General features: G+C 32.0%; 2 protein-coding genes across 2 annotated transcripts; both read right to left on the bottom strand.

The window, feature by feature from the left end:
* Nucleotides 1–83: 83 nt before the first annotated feature.
* On the bottom strand, nt 84–6,614 carry LOC106099675 (alpha-tocopherol transfer protein-like). Its single transcript, XM_013278279.1, has 7 exons — nt 6,393–6,614; nt 5,606–5,913; nt 3,455–3,549; nt 2,513–2,666; nt 1,534–1,727; nt 548–809; nt 84–340 (listed from the first exon to the last, which is right to left on the bottom strand). The coding sequence occupies exons 2-7, from the start codon at nt 5,781–5,783 to the stop codon at nt 297–299; spliced, it is 927 nt and encodes a 308-aa protein (XP_013133733.1). The 5' UTR covers nt 5,784–5,913; nt 6,393–6,614; the 3' UTR covers nt 84–296.
* Nucleotides 6,615–7,978: 1,364 nt separating this feature from the next.
* Nucleotides 7,979–27,557, bottom strand: LOC106099676 (clavesin-1). Its single transcript, XM_013278280.1, has 6 exons — nt 27,449–27,557; nt 25,348–25,593; nt 15,649–15,805; nt 14,657–14,799; nt 9,500–9,661; nt 7,979–9,382 (listed from the first exon to the last, which is right to left on the bottom strand). Exons 2-6 carry the CDS (start codon nt 25,573–25,575, stop codon nt 9,197–9,199), a joined length of 876 nt encoding a protein of 291 aa, XP_013133734.1. The 5' UTR covers nt 25,576–25,593; nt 27,449–27,557; the 3' UTR covers nt 7,979–9,196.
* Nucleotides 27,558–27,851: the final 294 nt, after the last annotated feature.

Here is a 27,851-nt window from a genome sequence, read left to right as displayed (position 1 = left end):
AGTAATGGAGGGTAAAAAATATTGCAACGTTTTTAATTTATATTTAATTTGAGACAAACAATCAAGGTCTCTAAATGTTATTATAGGTTATAAAATGCTGTCTTTAAAATATTAAACATAACTTTATTTGGATTTGTAACATTAGGAAACATCCCCATTCTGTAAGATATTCTGGAAATTACTTTTAAGAGAGCTACCGTCGTTTTAATATTTATTGTTATAATTATCAATCTATTCCTAATATTAAATATTGTAATTTCTTGTGGTAAAGAGGTTTTTGAAAATATCCATTGGACTTATCTCTTGTTGTTATTTGACACGTGACCGTAGGAATTTGCAACTGAAAAACAAATACAATCATTTTAAATCACGTGACGAAATTCATCAATAGATGGCGCTAGTAGTAATTTTCAAGTTCACTGAAGCGCTGGTGAAAAATCACAGGTTTATTTAGTTAGCGTATATATAACAGTTTATATAAATCTAGTTTTAAAGTTGATTTTGTATTGTTAAAATATAAACGAAAAAAGTATTGGGTATGTCGAACCTTTGAAATTCTCTTCATAGTGATGTAACATTTTCCATAGAACATCGCCAGTTATCTCCGGCTCGGGAAGTAGTCCTCCGTGACGTTTCCTCAAGGCTTTAGGGTCGACGTGTGTCAGTAACGACTGCTTATCAGAGCCGTGGAAGAAAATACGCGAGCGCAACTTCTCGCGCAAGAATGGCTTGAAGATCGCAAACAGCATGTTGAAGATGTACGGCTGGCTTACGATGTGAACTGCCTTAAGACGAATCGGTATACAGTCCTGATTAAAAAAAAGTATGTATTAAAGAATGGGGAGAAGTACAAGAGATGAAATGAGAGAGACTGCGTAAAAGTTGACACGAACAAGGGTGTGACGACTGAGGTGATGGAAAATATGTTCTTCAAGGAGGAAAGATTGATGCGGCAACCATACCTGATTATGACGAATGAAAGAACTGAAGAGTTACTACTAAATTACTAAATATTTACATACATATATCTAATCTAAAAAAATGTCACAAATCATACATTTTGGACACAAAAATACAAAATTTTGACCTATCAACTTCGAATTATGGTCCTTAACCTTAAAATAATAATACAAAAAGTATACAATCGTTAGGCCAAGACAGTGATTGATAACTCGACTGAAACTAGATATTTAAAACTCCATTAGATGGCGATGCCTACATCACTTGACATTGAAATTATAAATAACCGGTAATCTATAACCATGACATTCGTAAAATATAGTTTTCATAGTTTTCCATAAAAAAAGGAAACTACTGAATGAAAAATAATTTAAATCGTAATTTTGTTTTACAAATGTATTGATCACCCCAAATATTAATATCTACACAGAGTGCAGTTTGCAGTCGGAGAAACCAATTACCCTTCCCACTTAGTATAGTATTTAGTAAATATGTTATAACATATTTTCGACCTGTTGGAATCTATAAATATATCAACAAGTTAGGAAATAACGTCCTCAACTGATTACTAACCTGAATCCAGTCTACCACCATTTTGGCAAAAGAGGGCGTGAACTGCATGACCTGTGAGAAGGAGAGGCCCTTCATGTCCATTAACACGATAACGCCATTGACCTGAGTCCGGGGTTCAGACATCGCCGACTCCAGCGCCAACTGCACGCCGCGAAACACGTCGGATAATGGAACTAATCGAGGTTGCCAGCGCTCTGTAGACAGAAATTAGTGCAATTACATGATTGTTTTTTTTTTAATTTTCTAAGGTGATAAATGAGCAAGCGGTCACCTGACACCCCATTGGCTAAACGACTTGCCCTTCATATTCATTCCCACCTGCTTCAAATCTCCATCATTTCGTTATAAGAAAAAGGTGGGAAGGGAAAGTGGATAAAAATTATGCCTGCACTTATCACAGTGTAAGCGGAATTGGTTCCACTTGACGCCTGTCTACGTGTTCGTGGCCATTCTTGCAACATACTGTTGCTGGCGTCTACTACTGTTGAATATAATCTTTACTTATTTTTACTAACCTATAACAAGTATGATGTTTTTGAAACATATGCCTAGGTCGATTGTACATTTGTTATTATCATTGAGTTTATTAATATTTATATAACAAATCTGTGGAGGATCCATTTTTTGTATACCAATTTTTTTGTCATTTCATAGCCAGTTAATTGTTAAAATACAAACTCCAGTTTTTCCAGTTATGTTAGTTAAATAAAATCTGGTTTTGGTACGAATTTATAATGAGTTTAATGCGTTGATATACCATGTGTTTACCTTGTCGACTAATGATGCAAAAATAAATATTAAGTATAAATATTTGTATCTTAGCGCTGTATGTAAATTTGTTTTAGTCGGGGTTAGGTTACAACCCTAACTAACAAACATAGAGCATGTTAGTACTTTGTTTAACATTTAGAAAATATCTCAGTACAAATTGCATAATATTTACTTCATAAAGCAATCGTAGCTATGTTTTAATATTTACCTCCAGACTCCACAAGCATGATGCGCCTTCCATGTTGGTCTCTAGGCGCCAGGATTGATATAATAGAGTGGTCGAAAGCAGGCTTCACTGCAGTGGGCACCAGGTTTGAACAATAACTCTCATGCGATTGCCTGAATTTGTAGTACGCTTGGATCTAAAAGAGGTAAAAAATGTTATTTTAAAAAGTATTTGCCAGAGCCGGCTAGGCCCATTGCAAGACTTCAAGAGGGCCTAAACAAAGTTCCTATGAATATATTCCTAAGTTTTCGTATGATATAAAGAAGTATCTTTTTAGCTGTAAGTGATTAAAAGCTTTGCAACTTATACTCGTATACAAAAACTGCTTCACATAAATCCCAAAGGCGTTTACATATTATGTGCGTAGTGTGTATAACAATTCAAATTTTAAATAATGCGTTAGTGATGCTCTTAACGTTAATTACTATTATTTTTATACCTCTAAAATCTCATGTGAATTTGTTTGAATGTTATTTTATTTTTATAATACACGAGAATATCTCTATAGTTGTATATGCCACGTCACATAATTCCAAGAGCCTATAAAACCGGTTTAAATCAATCTTGCCTAATATAGTGGTCTATATAAATCTTGATATAAACATTAGTTTAGTTAAAAAATTCCGTATTAAACATAAGCCATCGGTGTTTAAGCACTTGACTTGTAATCTACAGGTCTTGGGTTCGAATCCCGCCATGTACCAATGTCATTTTCGATTTTTCGAATTTTCATATGTACATAATTTACCCGACGTTCTTACGTTGAAGGAAAACATAGTGATGCAACCTGCATGTATCAGCGAAGAAATTCAAAGATATGTGTGAATTCGACCAACCCGCACTGGACCAGCATAGTTGACTATGGCCTAGTCACCCTAATTTAGGGTAGGCTGATGATGATGATGAAACATATATTCTACTCACTCTTTTGAAGGCGCTTTCTGGGTGAAACTTGGAAGGTCTGAGGAATTTCATCAAATAGTTATCGTCTTGTAGCGGTACGAAGAGCGAGGTATCCTCTGGAATATATTTTTTAATGTTACAATAGATACTTATATATTAAGTTTTTATATGTTTTTTATTGACATGCAAGTACATTAATATTTTCGTAAATACATTCCTGGGCTACAAGTTAAATAGCTTGCGTGATTATCAAAATAAGGGATATATTAAAATTGTTATTAAAATATACTTTAATTAACTACTTAATCTTATTAGTCAGATAAAGTAATCTAACAATGAAGTAATTAACAGGTGGGATCGTGGTCAAGCGCTAGCTTAAGAAACAAAAAAAATAACAATTAATGGAAACGCAATCATTTATACGTTAGTCTATTAAAAGTAAACAATGGTTTTATAAGAAAAAAGAGATTTAATTATATTTTTATTTTATGTCAAGAATGCGACAAAAGATCAAGCAAATCTTCTGTTATTATTGAACAAGAAAATGGAGCAAGTATAATTTCCCATTTCTATATTTTCCTTAGAAAAGAGTGGGATGAATCGTATAATTCATTAATTAAGACATAAACTGCAACAAGTAAAAGCATAATTCTTCATCTGGTGCGGCGGGTCAAAATGCGCCCCCAATAACATTTCCGCCTGTGCGTGGCAGGTCTTTCTAAGCCCACCAGCACTAGGATAGATTAAATTGCTATAACTTTATGAAAACATAATAACATTTTATGTAATGTAATGTATACACCTGAGATAATAGTTTTGCACTATCGAGAAGGAACATAATTTCACCCGCACCAGCTTAACTACCGCGGCAGGTCGATATCGGCCTGTTACGTGAACGTGTTAAACTGCATCCAAGAGTAAAAATAAAGCGCGAGACATAGGAATAATCCGCTAAACATGAAATATGAACATTCCTCATACATTTTAATAGAATATTTCCAGTTAGTTTAGAAGTAACATTAAATCTAAACATTAACATTTATTACATTGATAAGATCTGTGATTTTGCCAAATGCAGTCCAAAGGTTTACATAACCGTGAAGGCTGTTAGAAAAAAAATATTGCAAAAAGTCTGTGTAGAACCAAAATATCATCTATTAGTACTATTATGTTTTATTTCTTTAACTCATGTATTGTAGTAAATTAAACGAAAAGTAATGCGTGATCCCTATAAAAGAAATAAAGGAGTGCAAGTAATCCGTGTTGCTTAGCAACATTTTATCGACATTCAAAATTGTCTATCACATTATCAGGTCAAATTAATGTTAATGTTCTTAAGATAAGATTCATGTTTGCATGTATGTTTGAACATCTAATTTGTCCTACTTTAAGAACTCGATTGAGCTACATGACCATAATCAATATTGACCAAAGTCCTAATAAATTTGAAAGTAAGAATTACATATGCTGATACATTTTTTACGCGGATCAATGTTATTTATTTATTTGTTATATTAATATTACGTTTGTGTGTTATGAAGATATTAGTTTGCAATGCCAATTATAAAATTTGACTCATTACGTTTGACAAGTTAAATTTACGCCTACGATTTTAATTTGTTTTTTTTTGTGACTGCATTACCACTGTTTGCCTATAAGAGGCATTTACAGATTCACCGGGCTTGAGGTAGCCGAGCGCAGATGGCGCTTAGCCTGAACCTCGTATGAGTAGCTAAGCTCGAGGGCTCCCTCAGGTGCCTCGGCACGGGCCATTACTTCATTATTACCGGAATTGGAGGCCGCCGAGCTCTTAGATCGCTTCAGTGGACGCTCCATGGACTACACTACGATTGTTCAGCAACTAGCTTGGTGTATTAAAAGTTGACACTCGGAACCCGTTTTTAAAACCAATTACTAATATATTATATTATACACATTCTAATATTTTACACAGTGTGTATGAATAAGTGTATTAATTATTTATTTCTCGTCATATTCACCTGATTGATTGCAAATTAACATATTTATAAAATTACTTCATAATAAACTCGAGATGAAAACCCACTTTATTGGCGGAAAAAAGAATCTAATTGGTATCATCAGACTGTAATTTATGCGCATATTAAATTAAAACATGAACAGGTTTTAACTACTTTAGAATAATATACTCACTTCTTAGCATTTCTCTCAATTCTGCGACAGCCTTTTCAACAATTTCCGGCGTCTCTCTCAATTCTTTCTCAGCTTTTTCTAAATACTCCTTTTCTGTGATCGGCATTCTCTCTAACTGTATATGATTCTCTCCCCACATGACAAATGGAGTACCTTCTCCATCATATTGCAACTCCATTGTTATATCTACAGTTATTGTGACACCGGCGGTTTTTTAAACGTCTCAAACGTTACGACAGACCGCGGAATGAGGGCGTCTTAAAACCAGCATCCGTCGAAGTTACACCACATGAGACCCTTCACTTCACCTAACCAGGTGGAACACTAAATTATTATATGATATTAACAACGGATTGTCTTATAAACGAAATAAAGCGATAACAAAAACAACACTTCGATTATATCAAATTATGCTGATAAATGCTAATATCTTATTACAAAAATATTATAAATTATTTTGTGTATTTAATAAATTTTCACAGATAAAATAAGGTTTTTTAAAAATAATTTTAATCGATTTTTATATTGTACAGATGAGATGCGCGTGACTGATCTTAAGTCGGACTGGCATGAGCCTCTGCGCAACATAACGGTCGCCACCACCACTCCCATTGCTGCTAAATCAAACCTCTCACTTGGTAACCAACGAATTATGGTACTGTAATTTATAAATGTCATCTGTGTTTTAACCTAGATTAAATAATTCAGATATTCCTCAGAGAAAAGGGTAAAAATACGAGCGTTTTTAGTTAATTCATAATGTAGCTAGTAATTATAACATACTTACATTTCTAATGATTCGATAAACAAGTTGCTTTACAAAACAACTAGCTTTCGCCTACGACTTCGTCCGCTCGAAATAAAAAAAAAAAGAACTTGAGTTGTCTATGTTTTCTTCCACACTAGCCTCTACATCCATAACAGATCTCATCGAAATCCGTTCAGCCATTTAGGCTACAAACTTTAACAAACATCCATCTCTACTTTCGTATTTATAATATTCGTATAGTGTGAGTAACAATTTTGTTTTTGATGGCATTTGTAGTTTCCAAGACGTCTCTTTACTAAGACAAGGTGTCAATGTCAATGACCCACAGAAATATGATTCATTTATTGTTATAAAAAACATATAAAACCTACAACAAAACTATCTGCTAGCGGCTGTACGTTTTTGGTCGTGGATGCAAATAAATTAAAGATTTCCAAGAGATTTCGGCATAATTGAGAAGACGTTTGCCGCAATTTATGTTATGTAAGGAAATATAATAGTCCAACAAAATTACGGAACATCTTTGTTTAATTTGCATATGAGTTTACATATCTTGTAATGTACTATGCTGTTATATAATTAACGAGTATATCGACGAGACGGAGAAATGTAACAATTAAGGACAATGAAGTCTGCAAATTGACCGTGATCTCATTTACAAATATTCAAGATAGCAAATGACTAAGATGTAATTATATGTTTTTCGCTTTTTAACCACAGAAATGTTAGTAATAAAAGTTCAGTACTATACAAATGTTGTTTTGATTTGTTAAAACCAAACATCAATAAAGTAGTTGCAATAAATTTTAAACGTAGTGTTATAATTTTAGCAGGCGCTTGGATAAACCTATGCTAAAATTAAGTAACTCATATCGTTTGTTTGTTTTATAAATTCTGAGAGTAATAAATAATTTTAAAAATTCTTTCATCGCTCGATTGATTTATTATACAATAGCAACGTTGGCTATATTGTAATTTTCCGTACTTTAATGCACAGTCGATTTAGTAGAATCTTAAATCAAAATTTATTAAACATTTTTGACTTTAGTAAATACAGGCAAAAACTGTAATGACCAAAATAATGGATATTTTCCAATGACAAATATTGATAACAAAAAACATGGGTATGGTCTTTTTAGTCGATCTATACTATTATAATAAAGCGAAAACACACACTTCTTTGTTGCCTAAGATATCAGCAATTACAGCATATTTTTGAATATCATCTTTTAATCATTTTTTAATAAAACGCCCCACACTTACGTCTCGCTTTAGGCTATATATTTTCACGTCATTAAAGTTAGGGGGTAAATATTTTTGATAAAAACCCTAATGTGGGAAAGAGACCATAAGTTGCTGCCGACATTAAGGAAGCAAGCTTGCAATGGTTTGTCATCGTCATGTCATTTTGACAAATGTCAAATAATCAATTGCAAATGCAATTGATAATTTGAATTATTGAAAATTGAATTTGAAAATTGTTTTTATCAAAAATATTTACCCCCTTAAGTGTGTCAACACATGTAAACAATAAAATAAAATTTTCATAATTTTATGCGGATGAAGTGGCACGGAAACAGCTAGTAATTAAATAAAACAAATAATACTGTCATATAAATTTAATATCAAAATTTTGAGCAATATCATATCGTATCGTTACTTCACAAATTAATAACTTCTCTTACATAAACATCTCTTACTCACCTCCGAGGAGTTTTAATACCCGAAGCTATTATAAATTACATCAAATAAACTTTATCAGACATACCTTTTAACAATCATGATTGGCCCCTATTTTTGTCTTAAAATTTTACTCTACAAATATAAATGTTTACTTAAAAAGTCCTATAAACATACTCAATCGTATCAAAAAGACTAAGGAACAATTTCATTACAAATTTAGAAATGCATAATAATATAAATGAATTCAAAACTATCTTAATTATCTATATTTTGGTGAAATGTCATTGAAGTGGCACAGCACTATCACATTCACAGCCTCGATGTCTTTTCATACGCTTCACTACATATTCAAGTTTAAAAAAAAACTAATCTAATAAAAAATAAATATACCCAAAAGCTATATATTTACTAAATGATTAAAAGCATCTGTCATGATACCCCTAAGATTCGAACACAAAAAAAAAATCGTTTTCTTTATTTTAATGAAACCATCATTATCATTTTAATGATATCGTTAAAATTTTAATGAAACTGCTAAAACGTATTGTTATACCTAAGTTTTTGGTTGCATGCTTTAGAATAGTGAAATATTAATCTACAAAACTACTATTAGAATTTAAAAAAAAAATTAGTTGTCCAATAGCTATTAGGAACTATTACTTTTGACAATACATTGTAGATTTTATATAAATATCATTAAAAAGCATATTGTTTGAACTTTGTTATGATTACATCTTTGCGATTGAGCGTAATTAAGGGCGTTTCCCATTGGGCCGATTAACCCAGCGATGGGGGAAAAATCCCAATTAAGATCGCTGGGACAATGGGCCCATCGGGAAACACTCGTACTAGTTGGCTTAATAATAAGTTTAAATTGAAAACCTAGATGCAACACGAAATTTAGTTTAACTAATAAAATAATCCAATTTCTTTCGACTAAATATCATATTCCAGAACCTAAATTGCCAAATCGAAAAGAAAAAAACAACTATATAATTCATTTTTTTTGTTAACCTGTTGATGGGTATGGGTATGGGTAGTCGTAGTAAACAATATTTTTTAAAATTATACTTTGTGCATAGTAAAATTACTACAGACAATATTTCCGTCTGCAAATTAAAAAGACAATGATTCTAAGTCTATGGTTTCTTGACGAATCCGTACGTGTTCCAATTGTCTATGTGAGGCATGACGTGCTGGATGACGGGGTACCAGTCTGCGCCGGAATAGTCTATGGCAGGCAACTGGCCATCATAGTCCGCCGGCAGATGGCTCGGCGATAAGTGCTTATGGAGAGACGACATATCCGAGCCGTGGAAGTAGATCTAAAAGAGGTTAAACACAATAGTTAACGAAAATGAAACCAAGATTGTTGAAATAAATCAGAAGTCCTTTAAAACCGTTTCAACAGAGCTTTGATTATGAGAGTGATTGAAACTTACTCTATTCCTTAGCTTATCCCTGATGAAAGGTTTGAACATTCTCCAGACGACGTCAAAGATCCTAGGTTGCTTGACAAAGTGCACTTCCTTCAGCCTAAGCGGCATCGCGTCCTGGATAAAGGTGAGGAGACGCTTCGAGAAGGATGGGGTCAGGCCCATTGTCTGTAAAGAATAAAGTATCAATTACGGTTTTTGTTCGTTTTGTTTGAATTAATTTATGAAGACTGGAAAATAAATGCAAGTGAAATCTCCTAAAATAGAACAATAATAACGTTCCTATTTATTGATATTTTAATAAGGTTCACGATGCTCGAAAGTAGTATGAATTGGAAATATAGTCTTTTTAATAAACTCAATGCTTCTAAGGAGGTTATCGTCCTACTTTGGGAAACAGGTAAATCAGGTACAAGGCAACTTCTTGCGGATGTTGTGCTATGTAAATTGACGGTGCTAAATTAAATTTGCAAGATTTTAATAACTTTTATAGGCCGTTATATTACTTAATTATTTTTGATTATCGAATAATTGAGAAATATTTATAACCTACATAACTGAAATGGTAAAGGTCATATTAAAGCAAACAAACCCGCATTAAGAATGAACACTTATGTATTTCTTCCACGCCCATATGTACCGACGTCCTTACGAAGAAGTGTAAACCAACTTCCCATAAAAATACACGTTTACTTTATTACAGGATATTTAACTAAAATATTAATTCACAGATAGCACTTAAGCGATATTTAAAACGCGTAGTTACGACGATTAGCAAGATAATAAAAATTATATTAGTCGTTTGGCATTGTTTTTCGGGATGTTTTGTTAATTATCTAGGATTTTAAAATACTTTTAGGATCACTTAAAATATCTTATAATTGTCTGTTTACGTTTGGGACGAAAAAAATTGACTTGCATGCCGAAGGCCTAAATTTTGTCCCTTTCACTTGCCACTCATTTTTTATACGGAAAAGATTGGAACGAAAAGCGGATTTGACGGCAGGGGAGAAGCAGAAAAATTAGAAAGATTTTCCTTATGCAAGTCTCCTCCGTCAATTAAGAATAGGAACTTTATCTCCAACGATGAGGTTTATGGGCAGCGGTCATTTGCTTTTCAGGCAAATTTCGATGGTCGCTCGTACGATTCCCACTTAATCATATGTAGAAATGGCAAGGAAATGTTCTATATTACGTATTTAATCTTTTACGATTATCATTTACGTAATTGCAATATACCCTCTATGTGACCTATTTGCATTTTGATAATATTTATCTGCCAAATAAGTGACGATAACTCCTGCGCATAAAAATCATTCCAATAGCCTCGGACGTGACGGCCCTTGAGCGCGAAACCTTTGCTGTGGTACATTTTCCTCCACAACATAGGGAAAGGTACACCAACATTGTCACTTAGAGGTAATCATAATTTAGAAGGATAAAGGACTAAAATGTACCGGAAATATAACATTCTTCGCTAGTAACGTTCAAAAGGTTAACAGGATGTAATCTATGAGGATTCAATAATGTGAATTCTTATTGTTTTCGTGGGATGTTCTATAATGTTAATATCATTTGTAAAAAACGTGAGATAAAGTGAACTATTGTAATAAGAGGGAAAAGTGATTCACCAGAAATATTTTTAAATTAACAAGTATAAGCTTGAATTGTACTTTGTCTATGGTTAAGAGTTTTAATAATTATTGGGATTCCTTTCAATCTAACTTATATCTTACTAATAGTTTAGATGAATGGATGGATGTTTGTATACTAAAATGCTTAACGTATCTAGATAAAATTTGACACAGATGTAGAGGATAGTCTGGAAGAACATATAGGCAACATATTTGTTTTTTAATTCAGCGTAAACGGAGTCGCGGGCGAAACTAGTAAGATTACATACTTAAACAATGGTTAACAATCACAAACTCCGAGGGACAAACGTCTCGATTTTTATTAAAGTCACGACAGGATATACTATTTTCCGTACAATATTTTCCTTTGCAAAAGGTAGTACGTGATACATTTGCATTTAAATTTGTTTATACTCGATGTGTTTTTCTTGATTTTAAAAGTCATTGTCTTTATCTTAAATAACCTGTATCTATTTCTTCATTTATTTTACGTAGATTTTACACGATGAACTAAACGTTGTTTAAATTATATTTGTAGTGCTAAATAAAATCATTAGGGTATATTAAGTTAATAAAGAAACTGAATTTTACCCAGGAGCGTATTCATCTGCGTGTAAAAAAAAAATTATACAAGTTGACAAATGTTTTCGTGGAAATGCCTCGGCAGTGTGAACTTACTTTTACATTCAATCGATCAATTATCGATCAAACACAAGTCAATAGATGCGCTAAACGCGTAAAGAATTGAATAATTCACTCGGCATTGTTTTGTTTTTCACTTACTAACTATATCTAAGCCAAAAGGTCAAGTCCTTTGGCAATGACTTTGACTTTTTTATTGCAACAGAGTCAATGAAACGTTCATCATAATATCGGAAAATAACCTCTGCGCAGCAATTAGATAACGCACGATAATTATTATCTATACAATTTTAATCTATTTATTAATTCAGGGTTATTTCATATCAAAAATCCTGTTCGCATTTCACATACCACAAATAAAATGTGTGAGTAATTAAAAATTTCGTAACTACTTAGAACAAAGATAATGTGAGACAATGGAAGAAATATGGATAAACATACTTTGTGCATCTTTGTTATAAAAACACGACGGCGCGGCGCGCAGTGCAGGCGCAGTGTCGACAAATCGTACCTCAATTCTTTGTTAAGGGTATAAGTGTGAGTCATTACTTTTAAAGTACACTTGGTCTGTAGTCTATAACAAAGGATGTCTTGTTAACAAGAAAGAAATAACCAAACACATGCAATTCATGATCTTGGCTATCTCCTCTTAATCTTTAGTTAATTTAAAGTGTTATCTTAGTCTTCTTTAAGCAGACAGAAGAGAAATTAATTCTTAACATAATAAAACAGTTACTTCTTAATTAAATACTTCATGTTCGTTTAATTCAAAGTTACCTAATTGTAAGCACAGTGTTCTATAGTGTTTTGAAATATTTAAAAAGTAATAAATAATTAAACAATTAATATTTATTTATAGTACGATCAAGTTTCATATGAAGTTCGATAGATATAAAGTAACCTTTTGTGGCAACTAGAAGTGTCTACGGAGTACCATCAAATTTCAATTTTCAACCATTATATGGAAGAGAGTTATTTTTATTACCAACTACATTATAAACAAAAGCATTATCATAAGCAAAACCGTATTCATACAACGTATTTTAGATGTCAAGGTAGGTTAGTTACGAAAAAAAAAAACATTTGGGACATTTGCCAATTGAAATAAACGCACTTTTGTTTGTAACATTCCAAAAAAAATAATTTAATGTAACACAAAAGATTCTAAAAAACTAACTTTTCGTTTTTGACGAGCATTGGTGGCACTGATTTTTTTAATACTATAAATAAATTAACTAATGTGTTACAAGAACAATGCACACTGACGCAATAAATATATGCACAGTGCACACATAGTCCATTTTGGTTTGTTACTACACTCGTATTGAAATCGACGTTGCAAAAGCGCGAGCGCGGTGAAAGTGATTTCCACAGAGTAAATATACCATAGATATTTCGTTTTTTTTTTAAGATTAAAGTAAAAGGAACCTTACATATATTTGCTGTCTATACTACTCGTAATAATTATTTCGACTCTAGTTTTACGTCTACAGTCGCATTTTAATAATAAAATACACAGTCTTCTAAAAAGTTGCTTACATTCTTTTATGTCGTTAAATTTTATATTTATTATTAGACTATATTAAACTTTATTTTTATTATGTAAATACAGACATTTTATAGGAACTAATCAAGACTTTCTGATTAACAAGGAAATTGCGCAAGAAGTTTTTGCATGTCTTTCTCAAACAGCGTATACTGTAACCACATTGAAAAATTTTAATGACTTACATATGAGATAATAAAACATGTATAGTTAACTCATTTAATGTAAAGAAATGAATAAGATGTCATTTTCGTAATATTTATGGCGTATAAAATTATTGCTTGCGTGCAAACAGTGTGTTGAAATAAAATAATTTTTGATTAAAATAAATCGCGGTGCAACACGATAGGGAAAACAAATTAACGAACGAAATTTATTTTTTTCAGTTTCTTAGTTATTAAATTACTTAACGCACCTAAACCTTAATTAAAACATATGGTAATTAAGACAATCCGATGTTTTCTTTAATTAATTACAATGTTATTGTCATATGATTCGGAAAAATCATACTAATTTTATAAATGCGAAAGTTTAGATGGATGGCTGTTTGTTAGAGTTTGTAGCCAAAACGGCTTAAAGGATTTCGATGAAATTTGACATAGACGAAAAGATAGTCTGGCTACCCACTTTTGTATTATTTAAACTCACGCGGACGGAGTCGCGGGCGAAAGTTTTTTTTTTTTTATAAGAAAAGCGGGCAAACGAGCAACGGATCGCTTGATGTTAAGTTATCCGACGCCCATGAAGTTAGTATAGTCATATTGTTACAAAGAGTGTATCGCTCCATTGCAACACGCATGATACAATCAATTAACACAAGCAAAGGTCAGTGACGTTAATCTATTATTTACTTTAATTCATTCCGTACTGAAGAATCGACCTTGACTAAACTACGAGTTTCAAAGTTATCTCTCATTTTTTTTTATTTAACACCAGTATTTTAGAACATCATGACAAATAAGAATGCCAGACAGAATAAGTGTATCGTAAAATCTCGTTGTACCATCGACTACATATAAAGGCTTATGTAAAACTGACCATATAGGTCATGTTATTTTTTATTAATTTATTACGGCATGATATGATAGATCTGTAGTCAAAGTGATTTGAATAAACCTCTTAATTATTAGGTTTTGGTTATTAAAATATTGTTACACTGTTATCTATGAAAATACTAATTTCGTTGAAACACGCACCTGTTATAATCTACAATGACTAATGACATACGGGAGTTAACTGCATCTAATCTTTGCGTCAGACAAATCGGTATTATTGATAACTATTAAAAAATGTTTCAATCGTTATTTCAAGTCTATTAAAATACATTTATAAAAGAATTACCTGTGACCAGCCCATGTTGTAGAAGTCCATCAAGACGACCGTCCCTCTGACTTGAGACTCCGGCTCCAACATGGCGGCAAGGTGGATCAGATAGAACAATTTGAACAGCTGGTCTGCATTCACTTTCTTCGGGTTCCATGATCCTAAAAAGGTCAAATGTTGAGACCATAGGAGAAATTACGGATATCTGCAACCATACTGCAGTGACTCGCTCAAAATCACCGTGAGATGATGATATCAGAGTGATCATCAACGGTCATATTTGCAAGTACAAATAACTGCAAGTGTGTTACCTACAAGGAATTCGTTCTCTACATTATGTACCTTTTATAAAAATCAGATAATATGTTTTTTTATAAGGTATGTCCTAAACAGTTAAACAGATATCCATGAAGTTTTGCATAGATGTAGAGCATAGTGTGGAAGAACACAGGCAACTTGGCCATTTTTTTTCAATTTCGAGCTACAGCTAGTGTTATTACTACGTACACGAGGTATATAGTTTTGTGTTGAATAAATGTATTGCTACATGTTATTGTATTTAGGTTTTGTTTATCAAAACAGTCCGTCGAAGGAAACCGTTGCCGCAATATTTACAAATATCTTAAGTTTAACATAAGTTACTTGTCCATCAGCAGTCGGCGCACTTAAGTATTACACAATGATCACTTACCAGACGCGTAATCATTGAGTTAAATCGTTAACTTGTTCTAATTGCTAAACACAGTCATTAACATTATACGACCAACACATAAAATACACTCAGGAATAAAAACTTTACTTGTAATTGAAAACATACTAATAATTCGTTAGAAAACCGTATAATTTTATAACCAATTAAAATCATTCTATTAGTAATTTACCCAAGGGATCGATTTTGAATTACGTCTGATTCTAATTGTTCGTATATTTCCGTTTTTGTATTTATTATAGATATAAAATAAGGACATCAAAACAATCGCAATCGGAAGGCCGGCCAGCAATATCCTTACCTCCAACGTTAACAATTAGCAACCTCCTTCCTTTTTGGTCGCGTCCCTTCATTACATTCACCACTTTATGTTCAAGGAAGGCCTCTTTCTCGTGTTCAGGCACCAAACCATTTAGAAGGCTCGCATTGTCGCGTTTGAACTCAGCAATACGCCGCATCTAAAACAAGAACATTTTTTACATAATCAGCAATAAGTATAACGATTAACATAATAAGGTAACAGTCCGTAACTTTTTCGCGTGACCGTACTACTTATATCCCATTGCCATGTGATTGCTATCAAAATAGCTTCCCGTAGCTAAATTACGAAACCACGTTTCGCAGCATACGAGACGCTCCTACACCGCAGATCGGAGCCTCATTACGTGTCATTTATTTTTTACAGAAAGCAATTTATTCCATCTGTCTTTGCGACAGTAAAATGTGCACCTAACGACAAAAACATCTCATAAAACATGATTTAAGTCTTCTCTTTGTTTTGGTATTACTCATACGTGTAAAAGTGAAGGTAGAAGCGAGACAAGACGAAAATATGTCAATATTTTCAGTCTCAAGTCTCGCAATCGACTTGTTATATCATAACAGGCGAGTTTACGTTTTGTTTGCAAAACATAACGATCTCATTTCCTCGTTACTTTCGATAATGCGCTCGATGAATACAGACAATATGACTATGAGAACTATTCTAATGTGTTTGACGAATATGTTAAGTCAGTATTACGTCTTTTTTATAAATATACAATGTTATTTTTCATTATGATTTATTATCACCTTGCCTCTATAGTACACAATACATGTAGATAACTTGTACTGCGATGTTTGCAATAAATATGTTAAGTTGTAAAATAGTTTAGTTTGACTTTTTCCTTTTTATAAATAAAAATGTCTTGAGGATATATTCACGGATGGTTACGAAAGTCAGTAGTTAGGTTACTAAAGTTTAATAAAGCAATGACAATTTTTTGAAAAGGTGTTTTGGTTTAACGAACTCGTGTCACATTCGTGGCTCGTGGCAATAAATGCAATCGAAGCAAATACTATTATAATATTTACGTAAATAATTCATTTCTAAACAGGTAGAGCATCGACCCAACTAAACAGGCGCTAATTTGTATCGGACGCTTCGAAATCAATTTTTTACAGATAACTTGTAAAAACAAATTGTTAAAAATTATTTTTAAATAGTCTTATTTCAGTTACAATTAATTGAACTTATTCATTTAACTTATACTCAGATTATTTATTCTTTATTTATTTAGTTATTGAAAAGGTATTCCAATTGTTTAAAGTTCACAACCAAATTAAATATATTGTAGACAAATACAAACAAAAAAAAAAAACAGAACATACAGTTGGCAGGCGTACACAGCGCTTACAAGAAAAGGTTTTTTTTATTGTGAATTGTTTGTTAATTACTAATCCAAACTGTAGTTAACCTTTAGTACTTTTATAAATAATTGTGAATGGTAATCGTTCATTAGCTAGCTACATAAAATCAGGGTTGCCACTACAAAAAAAGTTGTAAATTAATTTTGCTGTCTCTGTTTCTCATAAGATGAAGAAAGCGATGCCAATATGTTGTCGAACTATATTTCAGTGGAAATCCACAGCAAATAAATATTTACGGAAGCAGAATATTTACATGAATGATATATGTTATCTTTAATATAAGTCATTAGGTTAATTATATAATGTAATTATAATAACTACATGAATAACTAAATCTTGACCTTGTATATGCAATATTGTTTTATAAGAGTTACGTTGTCGGCAAGGGGCCTGTCTCAGTCAGCATGTTTTTCGTTGCACAATGCAGGTTAACGACTGATTGCGAATGGGTCGGCAGGCACGTTCAGTTCTATACCTCGGACGGACTTGCCTAATCTTAACTCTGTTATTAAAATTAATTGCGCGCTCAGAAGTTGCGTTGACCGAAATACATAGTGCGTTCAGTGTTGCTACATTTTAATCTTATTATGCTACTTTTAGCAATACATAATACTATAAATGCGAAAGTTTAGATGTGTGAATGGATGTTTGTTAGGATTTTTAGCCTAAACAGCTGAACGAATTTCGATGAAATTTGTGTAGATGTAGAGGATAGTCTGGAAGAACACATAGACTATTCACTTTTCTTTTTTTTATTTCACGCGGATGGAATCGAGGGCGAAATCTAGTAAGGTACACATTTGTAACATATTATTAGAATAGAATAGGAATTTAGTAGAAAATCAACTTCCGAGTATCTGGGGGAGAGGTCCTCCTTCCTGGCGACACCCAATCTAACCTATCTGTAACTTTTTTCTTTTGTTCTTAATTGTTTGGGAAACAGGATATTTATTATCATACAAACCTCAGTCAAATATTATCGTTGTACGATAAGTGTTGTTACTTCGGCTCTTCGTCGCTAATCATTTGTTTGTCAAGGCTCAAAGCGGTGATTATGAATTGCTTAATATCATTATAATAGCAAGGACGCTAAAATACATTATAATATGGAATATCCGTACAACCGCACACTTTTGTCATTAACACAGTTCCTAAGTAGCCACAAGGCCCCAAAAGTTCGAAAATAAAATATAACTTGCAACTAAGAATTCATTTTAAATGAGATGGATGGATGTTTGTTAAAGTTTGTAGGCTAAACGGCTAAACGGATCACGATGTTGGCATAGATGTAGAGCATAGTCTGGAAGAACACATAGGTTACGTACTTTTTTTAATTCCACTCAGACGGCGACTCGAGCGTAAGCTAGTATATACTAAAGACCTGACTAGTCACATCAAGAGTTTGACTTAAATCAGTATAAAAGTAACCAAGTGATACAACTACATTATTTTTTAATCACTTGAAATATAATATGCAAATGTAATATTCCATTGAGAGTGCAGTTAGAAACGATGAACATCCGGCTGTTATCAGCTGATAGTGATTGCACATGGACCTCGCACTCGATACCGACGTGACTGCATATCAATAATAACTATTTCTGTCACAACAATATAAAAACAAACGCAACAAAGTCCAAATGCCGCGTCTATGTTGACGCTGATTCATAGACTCTAAGGTAAGAAATCATTTACTAGACTAAAAAATGTCCTTATTCAACGCTAAAAATGAACTATTTCTATACGTTGTTTTAATAAAAATTTAATCATCGCGTAAACATTGCAATCATTTTACAAAACACAATCTAAAGTGATCCAAAAAGATCAGAAACTGCAACGATTACATGATCATATTTATATTTTTGACTATATTAGAGAAATATTTAAGCATGTCACATTGATGGTATTCTGCTTTAATTATGGGCAATCTCAATTTATAATAACAATCACGTCTTGTTTCGATCAATTCAATAGGACAAAGGTTGAGATCTTCATTGGCCCATATTCGGTGAGTCATGATATAGTTATTCAAACTTCAAACAACGCTACGAAAGTCACAATATTTGGTTAGTTAACTGCAGGATAAGCATTCATAACGTCATTATCAATTATCATAAATTAGACTAGCTGTCGATCGCAACTTCGTCTGCCTGGAATTATAAACCTTAGTAACCTAAGAACTAGTCCAATTTAATCTAGATAAATCCAGATGTTCTAGATTTATGTGGTAACAAACATTCATAAGAATTTTAAATATAAATGCACAATCTTTGATTAAATACTAACCGAAGATCTAGGTTAATTCTAGAAGGGCTTTCTAAGGTCTCTTCATAACTATCTTACATTTTTCGAATTTATACGCTACGCCTATAGTAAGAAGAAAAATACTTTTAATTTGCGTTCGATTCTAACTTGTATTTACTACTTTGTATTCGTATGTATACTGTAGTTATAGTAGACGGTATTTTAATGGTACGTGGTAGTTGGGGACCCGTTATCGAGTGGCCCGTTACTAGACTAATAACAAGACGTCTGCATCCTTGTAACTGCAGATGTGTCGATTTTCTCGTTGCATTTGCCTAATCGGATAACTGTTACCAAGAGCTGTACAAATATTTGAATTCAAATTTACTAGTTAACGATGGTAAGTGGTCTTTAAATGTAAACTTGCTAACGTTGATATTAAATTACTAAATCTTAAGAGAAGAAATAGATTATAAAAAAAGCTGTTGGTAATTGCCATTAAAAGCAAAAGAATTAAAGAAGGAATTAAAAGAAGTACCGGGAAAGAATAATGTTTACGCTTCCAGATTTCAACGTGTTAATTCTAAATATAAAACACTAGCTGTTGTTCTCGACTTCGTCCATGTGGAATTAAAAAAATAGTAACAAAATACACTGATAACTTTGTATTTTAATGGTGAAAGTATTTTTGAAATAGACTCAGTTGTTTTTGAGTTATTTCAATACATACAAAAATACAAATCTTTCCTGTTTATAATATTTGTATAGATGATAAGTAATTTCTATACAAAAATGTAATTGATTTTGTAATTATAATCACAACATTATCAACTTTCTAATCTATACATACACGCACATACGAAAACAATTTGGTATAGAATTAAAACGGAAAACAACAAAAGTATTGATAAAAATAAAGTCAAACAATGTGATAATCCGGTCTGTGTCACAAAGTTTATTGTCACAAATATTAATCGAATAATTAACACTTAAAATATTTTTTCACTCTTACTTTAATAAGTTAAAATAAAGCAGTATTACTTCATAAACTAAGTACGTATTCTATTTGAGAACGTTCGTTTCATCATCAATTTGTTGATTTTTTTTATTTTAACTTAATGTTTATACAACTTTATAGTTTGTTGACAATGTAAAAAGTGTTTCAGGCCGTATACCTCGTAAATATATTATTAGACATTCATTCTAGGATTAGACCAGACAAATCTAAATATAGGATCTGAAAAATTATATCGCTAAGAAAGTCATATTATCGTTTTGTCATAGTAACATGAGTCTATCACGCTAAATGTGATTAATACATAATTTCTACCGGAAAAGTTATATATAATTCTTATCATAATTGTTTATCTTTTAAAATACCTAAATGTCTGCAATATGATATAGGTTATTGCAACTTGGTATGTCTAGTACATTGATAATTCTACTTCATTTATATCTCAATCACAAGCAATATTGTAGTTTTCCATATTAATGTATAATCATTTATGTTTATCTTGTTTCTATTTCCTGTTGTTTATCCATTAATGCGTACGAGATTTATAAAATAAGTTAACGCATATAACCTAAAAAGGTCAGACCAAGCTAATTAGTCCTTTAAGCAATGATTTGAATATTAATTATCTATAGTAATCCACATTTTTTTAACCTAGAAAAAATAAAGATCATTTTATGTAAGAGAAAAGAAGGCAAATGAGAAGCGGGATCACCAAGGCAATCCTCAAACAATGAGTATGCGCAATACCAAAAGAACTGCAGATGTGGTACCACTCTTTGAATTTCCATTTCTAACACTATATAACAATTATTTGAATATTAGCGTTAACCCCATATTTATAGATATTTAAAGTTATAATAATAATAATAATAATATAATAATAATACACATTTAATCAGTTCCAAAACACACTGCAACACAATACAACATAATACACTTGAACAAAAAAAAATACAAACGAGAAAAACGAAAACCAATCATTAACAATCAAAACTAATGACAAGAAAATTGAAGAGGAAAAAAAAAACAAAATATATAAACAATTTCACAATGCGTTGCAATGCAGAACTGATAGGGCCTTTGCTCAGCTATATGTTTTGTACGTAATGCATCTAGACATAAATTCGTACAAGAGTTTGAACTTGACACTGTTTGCACTTATCGTTAAAATGTTCTTAACACCTCAGTGGTACTTCTATTAGAGTCTCATTGCTGTTAAAAATAGAAAAAAATAGAAGTGTATTACAGTTTTTATGTAGCTTTTACGGGTTGGTGGTGAAAAGGTCAAGATACCGTTGTAATTTTGGCTTTAGTTACTCCACATTACATAAATTCTATTTATTGAATTAACCTATAAACAATTTTATTTTCTTAAATTTTGGAATATCACTAAAGTACGACTTAATACGATTGCTTCAAGTGTTCCCAAAATTTGTAGTAGCTATTTGATGAAATAGAACCTTGAGCGTTTGTTTTCTCTAACATTTTATAATTCTATTCGACTGCTGGTGTTACAAATGTTCCTCGTGGTACCGGCGTGTTTCAAGCCGACGTTTATTCGCTTTTATACGTTTTATACATTTATACGATTATTATGGAGCAGTTACTGACACTTCGTATCTACATCAAATTGTTAATGATTGATCTTTAGAACGTTTACATAACCGGACTCCTTGATACAAATGCTAGGGGACAAAACCCTATAAAAGTCTGTATAAAATATATATTCACTGACTTGTTTTAAAGCTAGTTTGATGATATTTTTACAAAGCATTTGTTGTGGTTTTTAATAACAATATCCCTTATTAAGTTAAACATAAAACTTTACAATCATAGTAAACTCTGCAAATAACAATTTAAAATCGATTACTTATATTAACGTAATTATTTATATTGTTTTACGAAAACCGGAAGTAATCAAGTTAAATCTATTTGCAATGACAGCTTAGTTAGCAATAAAAATCAACTTAGAATTAGCTCGGTAGCCATGAAATGTGTGTCTACGTTTTTCCTTTATGCGTTACATAGAGCATCCGCATTAAAACATACGCATCTAAGTTGAAATATTTGTAACTATAAAACACGAACGTAATATAGTTTTTATGAATAACAAACAACCAATGATAACTGGAATAAAAATAAAACAAAAGACAAAAGGACTTTTTCAACACCTTACGCAAGTTTGGGAGTTCATTATCTTAATGTAACATCTCTCTATCTCTTTCTCTTCTCACTTATAACTGACGACCTTTTGTATACCACGGCAATGGTAGCTCGAGTTATCTGTTAAACGATGCCCTTTGACATTTTTGTTATCGTATCATATAGACATAGATGCTCCGTTTCTTGGTAAGCAGTGATAGTTATGTTCCTCTCTATACCAAATATGACAGTAAAGTACACGTTATATATTATAAAACATTTATTATCAAATTATCTTTACATACTTTGCTACACTAAACTCACAACTAAAAAGGTTTGTTATTTTTCAATGTGCAATCTGTTAAATTATCATTACGTCGAATAGGGTTGTGTCTCCGAAATGTTACACTTTTATTTGATTAATCTGTGTACGCAGATCTAATTATGTCATCCCTGTTTATTTTCAATTAATGAAGCTACAAAATTAATGGCCAAATAAAAAATGTATATACATTCTCATACGATGATTATGAATGCGCATACAATTAGATACAGGTCAAATGTCAAGAAAAGTAGGGAAAATATTTTGGTTCCACTCATTCGTATTGTACCTCTACAATTCACAGTAGAGTGTGTAATTCAATTTTGAAAACAGTAGGATTTTTTAATAGAAAATAATGAACCTAGCTCTGTTGAACGACAGAATACAAGATAAACACTTAAGAAGAGTAATTAGGGTTGGCAATTTTACTTTTTTGTTATAAAATGTTGTCAATTAATTTCGTATCGATTATCAAAGTAAAACGTTTCGTCACACGCTAACACTTCTTGTTACACCATCTCCAAGTTATGCAACAAGCTAAGGGACCGTTTATACCAGTTTCTGTGTCAAATATTGGCATTGGACTCGTCTTTTCAACTTTGCAATCAAAGTTATACAAATATATCAACCAATGTCAGGTCTTAATTAGTTTAATACGTTTATTTTGTTTCCTAGTTTTGTAAAAAGGAACGCTTAGGGTTCTCATTATGTTCCTGGTCTAATCGTGACAGAAAGTCGGCACAGTATGTACTCTACCATACATCTGTCAGTCGCCATATTTTTACGTCTGTTATTTACGTATCTTCTTTGCAATAACATGTTTATAAACAAATATCTGTCTATGATAAGTTAAATATCAACAATTGTATTTTATGGAATTATTTTTCTTAAACTCTGTTACAGATAAAGTTATCGTTTACAATAAATCTATAAATAACGTGTACTAAATGTGTTTGCAAGGTATCTATTCTCATTATTCTAATTAACTATTGTAAAATGATTTTAAAACTAAATGTAATAAATAATCGAACGAATACGCTAATTTTGTAAAAAAAAGTACTTTATCATTTTATATAAGAGTTTTTATTTTTTTTTCTTACCCAAACTATAGTGACCATTTTTTGAAAACCAAAAGAATATTTTTTTTTACATTTGCGAACAACATTTTTTTAATTAAATAAATATATACTGTTATAACAGTGGGTTAAATCAATATTTATAGTAATCACTGCGTCCTTATCCAAAAGTATAAATAAATATCTTTGGGACAGTTCAATAACTCATAACAAACAGAGATACGATTGTTGGCCCGCTATCGGTCAGAGATAACAGCGGTTGAAAAGGCACTGTCGAAAGTTCACTTGATGCTGCGAATAGTTACTACGCGGACAATGTCCAATTTGTTCTCATTAAAGTTGGTTTTGGACGAAGCAGTCGAAAAAAACATCGTTTTATCTCTGTTTATTTCAAAGAAAATGACAAAGACCGAACATCTATGAACTTGTGCAACGGTAGAACAAACGCATGATAAAAGTTTGTAGATACATTCATAGTCTGTACACATATTTTCCCGCGCGGGGAGAAAATCCGCATCTTGCAACAAGATTGTATACACCCAGTAATTATATACACGTTGCAAATTATACTTTCCAAAGTCGGGATATTTACAACAAGCTTCGTAAAGGAAGGAAAGCTTTAAATAAAATATTAAAGATTTAATACAAATATGGTATCTCCTACTTCATTAACTAACTGCATTAAAGTACTGCATACTGCAGCTGCATTAAAGTTATTTTTAAAATCACCAACATAAATAAGCACTAAATAAAAGATCTTAGATAACTCAAAGTAATTCAACAGATAAACACCACTTCTATAATTTTAGTAAACTAGCTGTTCCCGTGCGGCTTTATCCGCATATAATTATAAAAACTTTATTTTGTTATTGACATTTGTCAAATTCTCAATTGAAAATGTCAGATTAACCTCGCTTTCTTAATGTCGGCAGTTTGTAGTTTGTAGTCCTTTGCCACATGAAGGTATTTTTTCCAATTTATTTACCCCTTTTATTTAGTAGCGTGAAAACATATAGCCTAAAGCGTATCGTAAATGTAGAGCTCATTAAAGAAAGAATTATTAAAAAATATTCTGTTATTGCTGTCATCCTACGCCAAGATGTAGTGTGTGTTTACGCATTATATTAGTATCAAAGCACTGAGGCGTAACGTAAATATTTATGTATAATTTCTAATTGTATATCAGTTACATTGTTATAATCCTATTCGACATGTACAGAAAGATAAGGTACAAGTAGATAATAAATTAAAATTATTACATGACGCCATCAGGATTAATATGAGTAAGCCATTCCTCTAGTCATAGTCTCCGTATAGTGATAGTTATCGAAAATTGTATAAATTTGTATTAAATTATTTAAAAAAAATGCAATCGTCATCATTACTTGTCTTTATTTCATTCAATGTCGGGACCACGTACAAAACTTTTGTCCTTAAATTATCATTCATTATTGCTTTCTTATGTCACTTTTAGAAAATGCAATCATTAAGGTTATAAAAAAATGTACTTACGAGTGCTAAAGCGCTTTCCGGATACCATTTGCAAGGTCGTAGAAAGATTGTCAATAGTTCGTCATCATCTCCGAAGTAGATATCCTTATTCTCCTTCAGCAGTTCTCTGAGACGTTCCAACGCCTCGCGAACTCGCTCCGGCGTCTCTCGTAACTCCTGTTCAGCGATTTCTTTCGTCTCCGGCGACAACTCCACGTTGCGCTCTATCTTGAATTCGCTGCTGCTCATTGTGTATTACTGCGACGTCTGCAATAAACAAACTATTAAAACACTATACATTTTAGTGTTTAAAAATGTGAAACCATAGAGAAAGTCAATTAAAACGTTTGTAATAAGGCTCTATAGGGTTAACTTTATTTATACCTCATAAAAGACTAGCGTTCGCCTGTGACTACGTCCGCATGGAATAAAGAAAACAAAAGAGAGTAGCTTATGTGTTAAATTCAAATTTCATCGAAATCTGTTCAGTCGATTAGGCTACAAACCCAAACAGACGTCCATCCATCCATCCATCTAAACTTTCGCATATAACATTAGTATGATTACGTTTGAGCTGATGCCACCATATTGTTTTCATATTTGGATAAACATGTCTATGCTGTTAGGGTTATCATAACCTCTAATGACCTTGGTTATCTATCCTAATTAGGTTAAATAGATATGAGAAATTTCTTACTATTTTTGTGCGTTTACTGTTTAGTATAACTATCATCTAATTATATTTTTAAATGCAGTGTAAGCCTTACTTTCGACACCAAACGTGCGAAGCATACATAATAAGGCCTTGACTCGTGCTTTACTAATGTATGTTGTCCTAACGCATACAAAATAATTTAAATGTTCCAAGTTTGATAAAAACAATTTTACCTACATCCACATTTGCCGTTGCAGATTATAATAATTAAATTATATAAAAGTTTTTAACATAAAAATGTATTGTAGCATTAAAATAAATGTAAAAGTCTTTCTAGCAACCAGACATAATAATGTTATATGAGAAGTTAAAAATAACTCGAGTGATAGACAAAACAATGTAGTATTAAATCTCATTAGTTCAGTAAACCTTACACGAGTAAAGATATTATATTACATTTGATCCAAATACATTTGCTGAGTCGTATTTTATATGTTTTTATTAATATAATGTCCACTAGCGAAATATGTGTGCAAAATATTGCCGACCCTTTAATTATTTTTGAATAGCTTTCCCGCGACACCGTCCGCGTGGAATTAAAAAAAACAAAAGTGAGTAGCCTATGTGTTCTTACAGAGTATCCTCTACGTCTATGCCAAATTTAACCGAGATCTGTTCAGTCGTTTAGGCTACAAACTCTAACTAACAAACATCCATCCATCCATCTAAACTTTCGCATTTATAATTTTGGTAAGAATAAGATTAGTAAGATTGACAAAGAGAAAAATGTTTTTGTATGTGTGTTTTGCAGTGTAGACGCACGGTAACTTGCATGTGTAACTTGTCAACAGCATTATCATAATACTCGATAAGAAAATTTCTTTTTATCTTCAATTCTAATTATCCTTGATTGTGATATTTAATCAGATCTAATTTTTGCCTTTATAATAGGTATATTTATAATAGCAATTGATTATTTAGTTTTATTCATTAGATACAATCTCTAAAGTTTCTTTTGCAAAAAATAAATACTGAAATTTAAGTTAAGAAAGTATTAAAAATAAAGGGATTAATAATGTTTTTAAATTATTTAATAAATAATATTTTAATCCAAAAAAAACAGAGCGACAAAAATCCATAGAAAATAAGTGAAGAGAACAAACTTGGCTAAAGACAATGTAAAAGCAAAATAGGAATATGATTTTTTTATTTGTTAATAAATATATTTAAATAAATTAAAAAACAATGGCGATGAACAACAGTTAATACTTTAATTTAATTAAGATAAGAAATAAGCCTTACGGATTATATACCGATGGTGGATTAAAAACAAAGGAATATTATTGTTTAACACAAACAATGGCCGCTTATTGCAGCATACAGCACGGAAAAATAATAATGAAATAAAAACCAGTAAAGCCACGCTCCAATTTTCCTTGAAACAAAAATAAAAAATCACACACTAACCTCACTCGCGGGAAACTCGCGCGCCGGTCAAAACTAAAGGGCGGGAAATCGATAGCACAGCAGTGAGAGAGTAGAGCAAGTGTGCGCGCGCGCAGCGACAGCGCGGTTATATACGTGTGCGATAACAACCGCTTTGTGCCCAGAACCAGCGGCGCCTCCACTAAGGTCGAAGAGGGGCGGAAATTCTGATAGCGCGGGTAAACAATACCAGACCCTAAACGTGGACTTTTGACTTGCAATATGTAACAAAATGTATGAATTACGTGTGCAAGATAAAGTTCTAGAATAGTAAACAAAGGGTTTAATTATGTAAAAAATTGTTCAAAGTATCAAAAATATCCTTTGTATTATATTGCTACTTTATTTAATTTTTACAATTCAAATGAGGTCAAGCGAAATAAGC

Source organism: Papilio polytes, unplaced genomic scaffold (assembly GCF_000836215.1).
Source record: "Papilio polytes unplaced genomic scaffold, Ppol_1.0 DF824102.1, whole genome shotgun sequence".
In the NCBI taxonomy this organism is placed as follows: Eukaryota; Metazoa; Arthropoda; class Insecta; order Lepidoptera; family Papilionidae; genus Papilio; species Papilio polytes.
The sequence above is the reverse complement of the archived record's forward strand: the minus strand, read 5'-3'. Positions and strand labels throughout refer to the sequence as shown.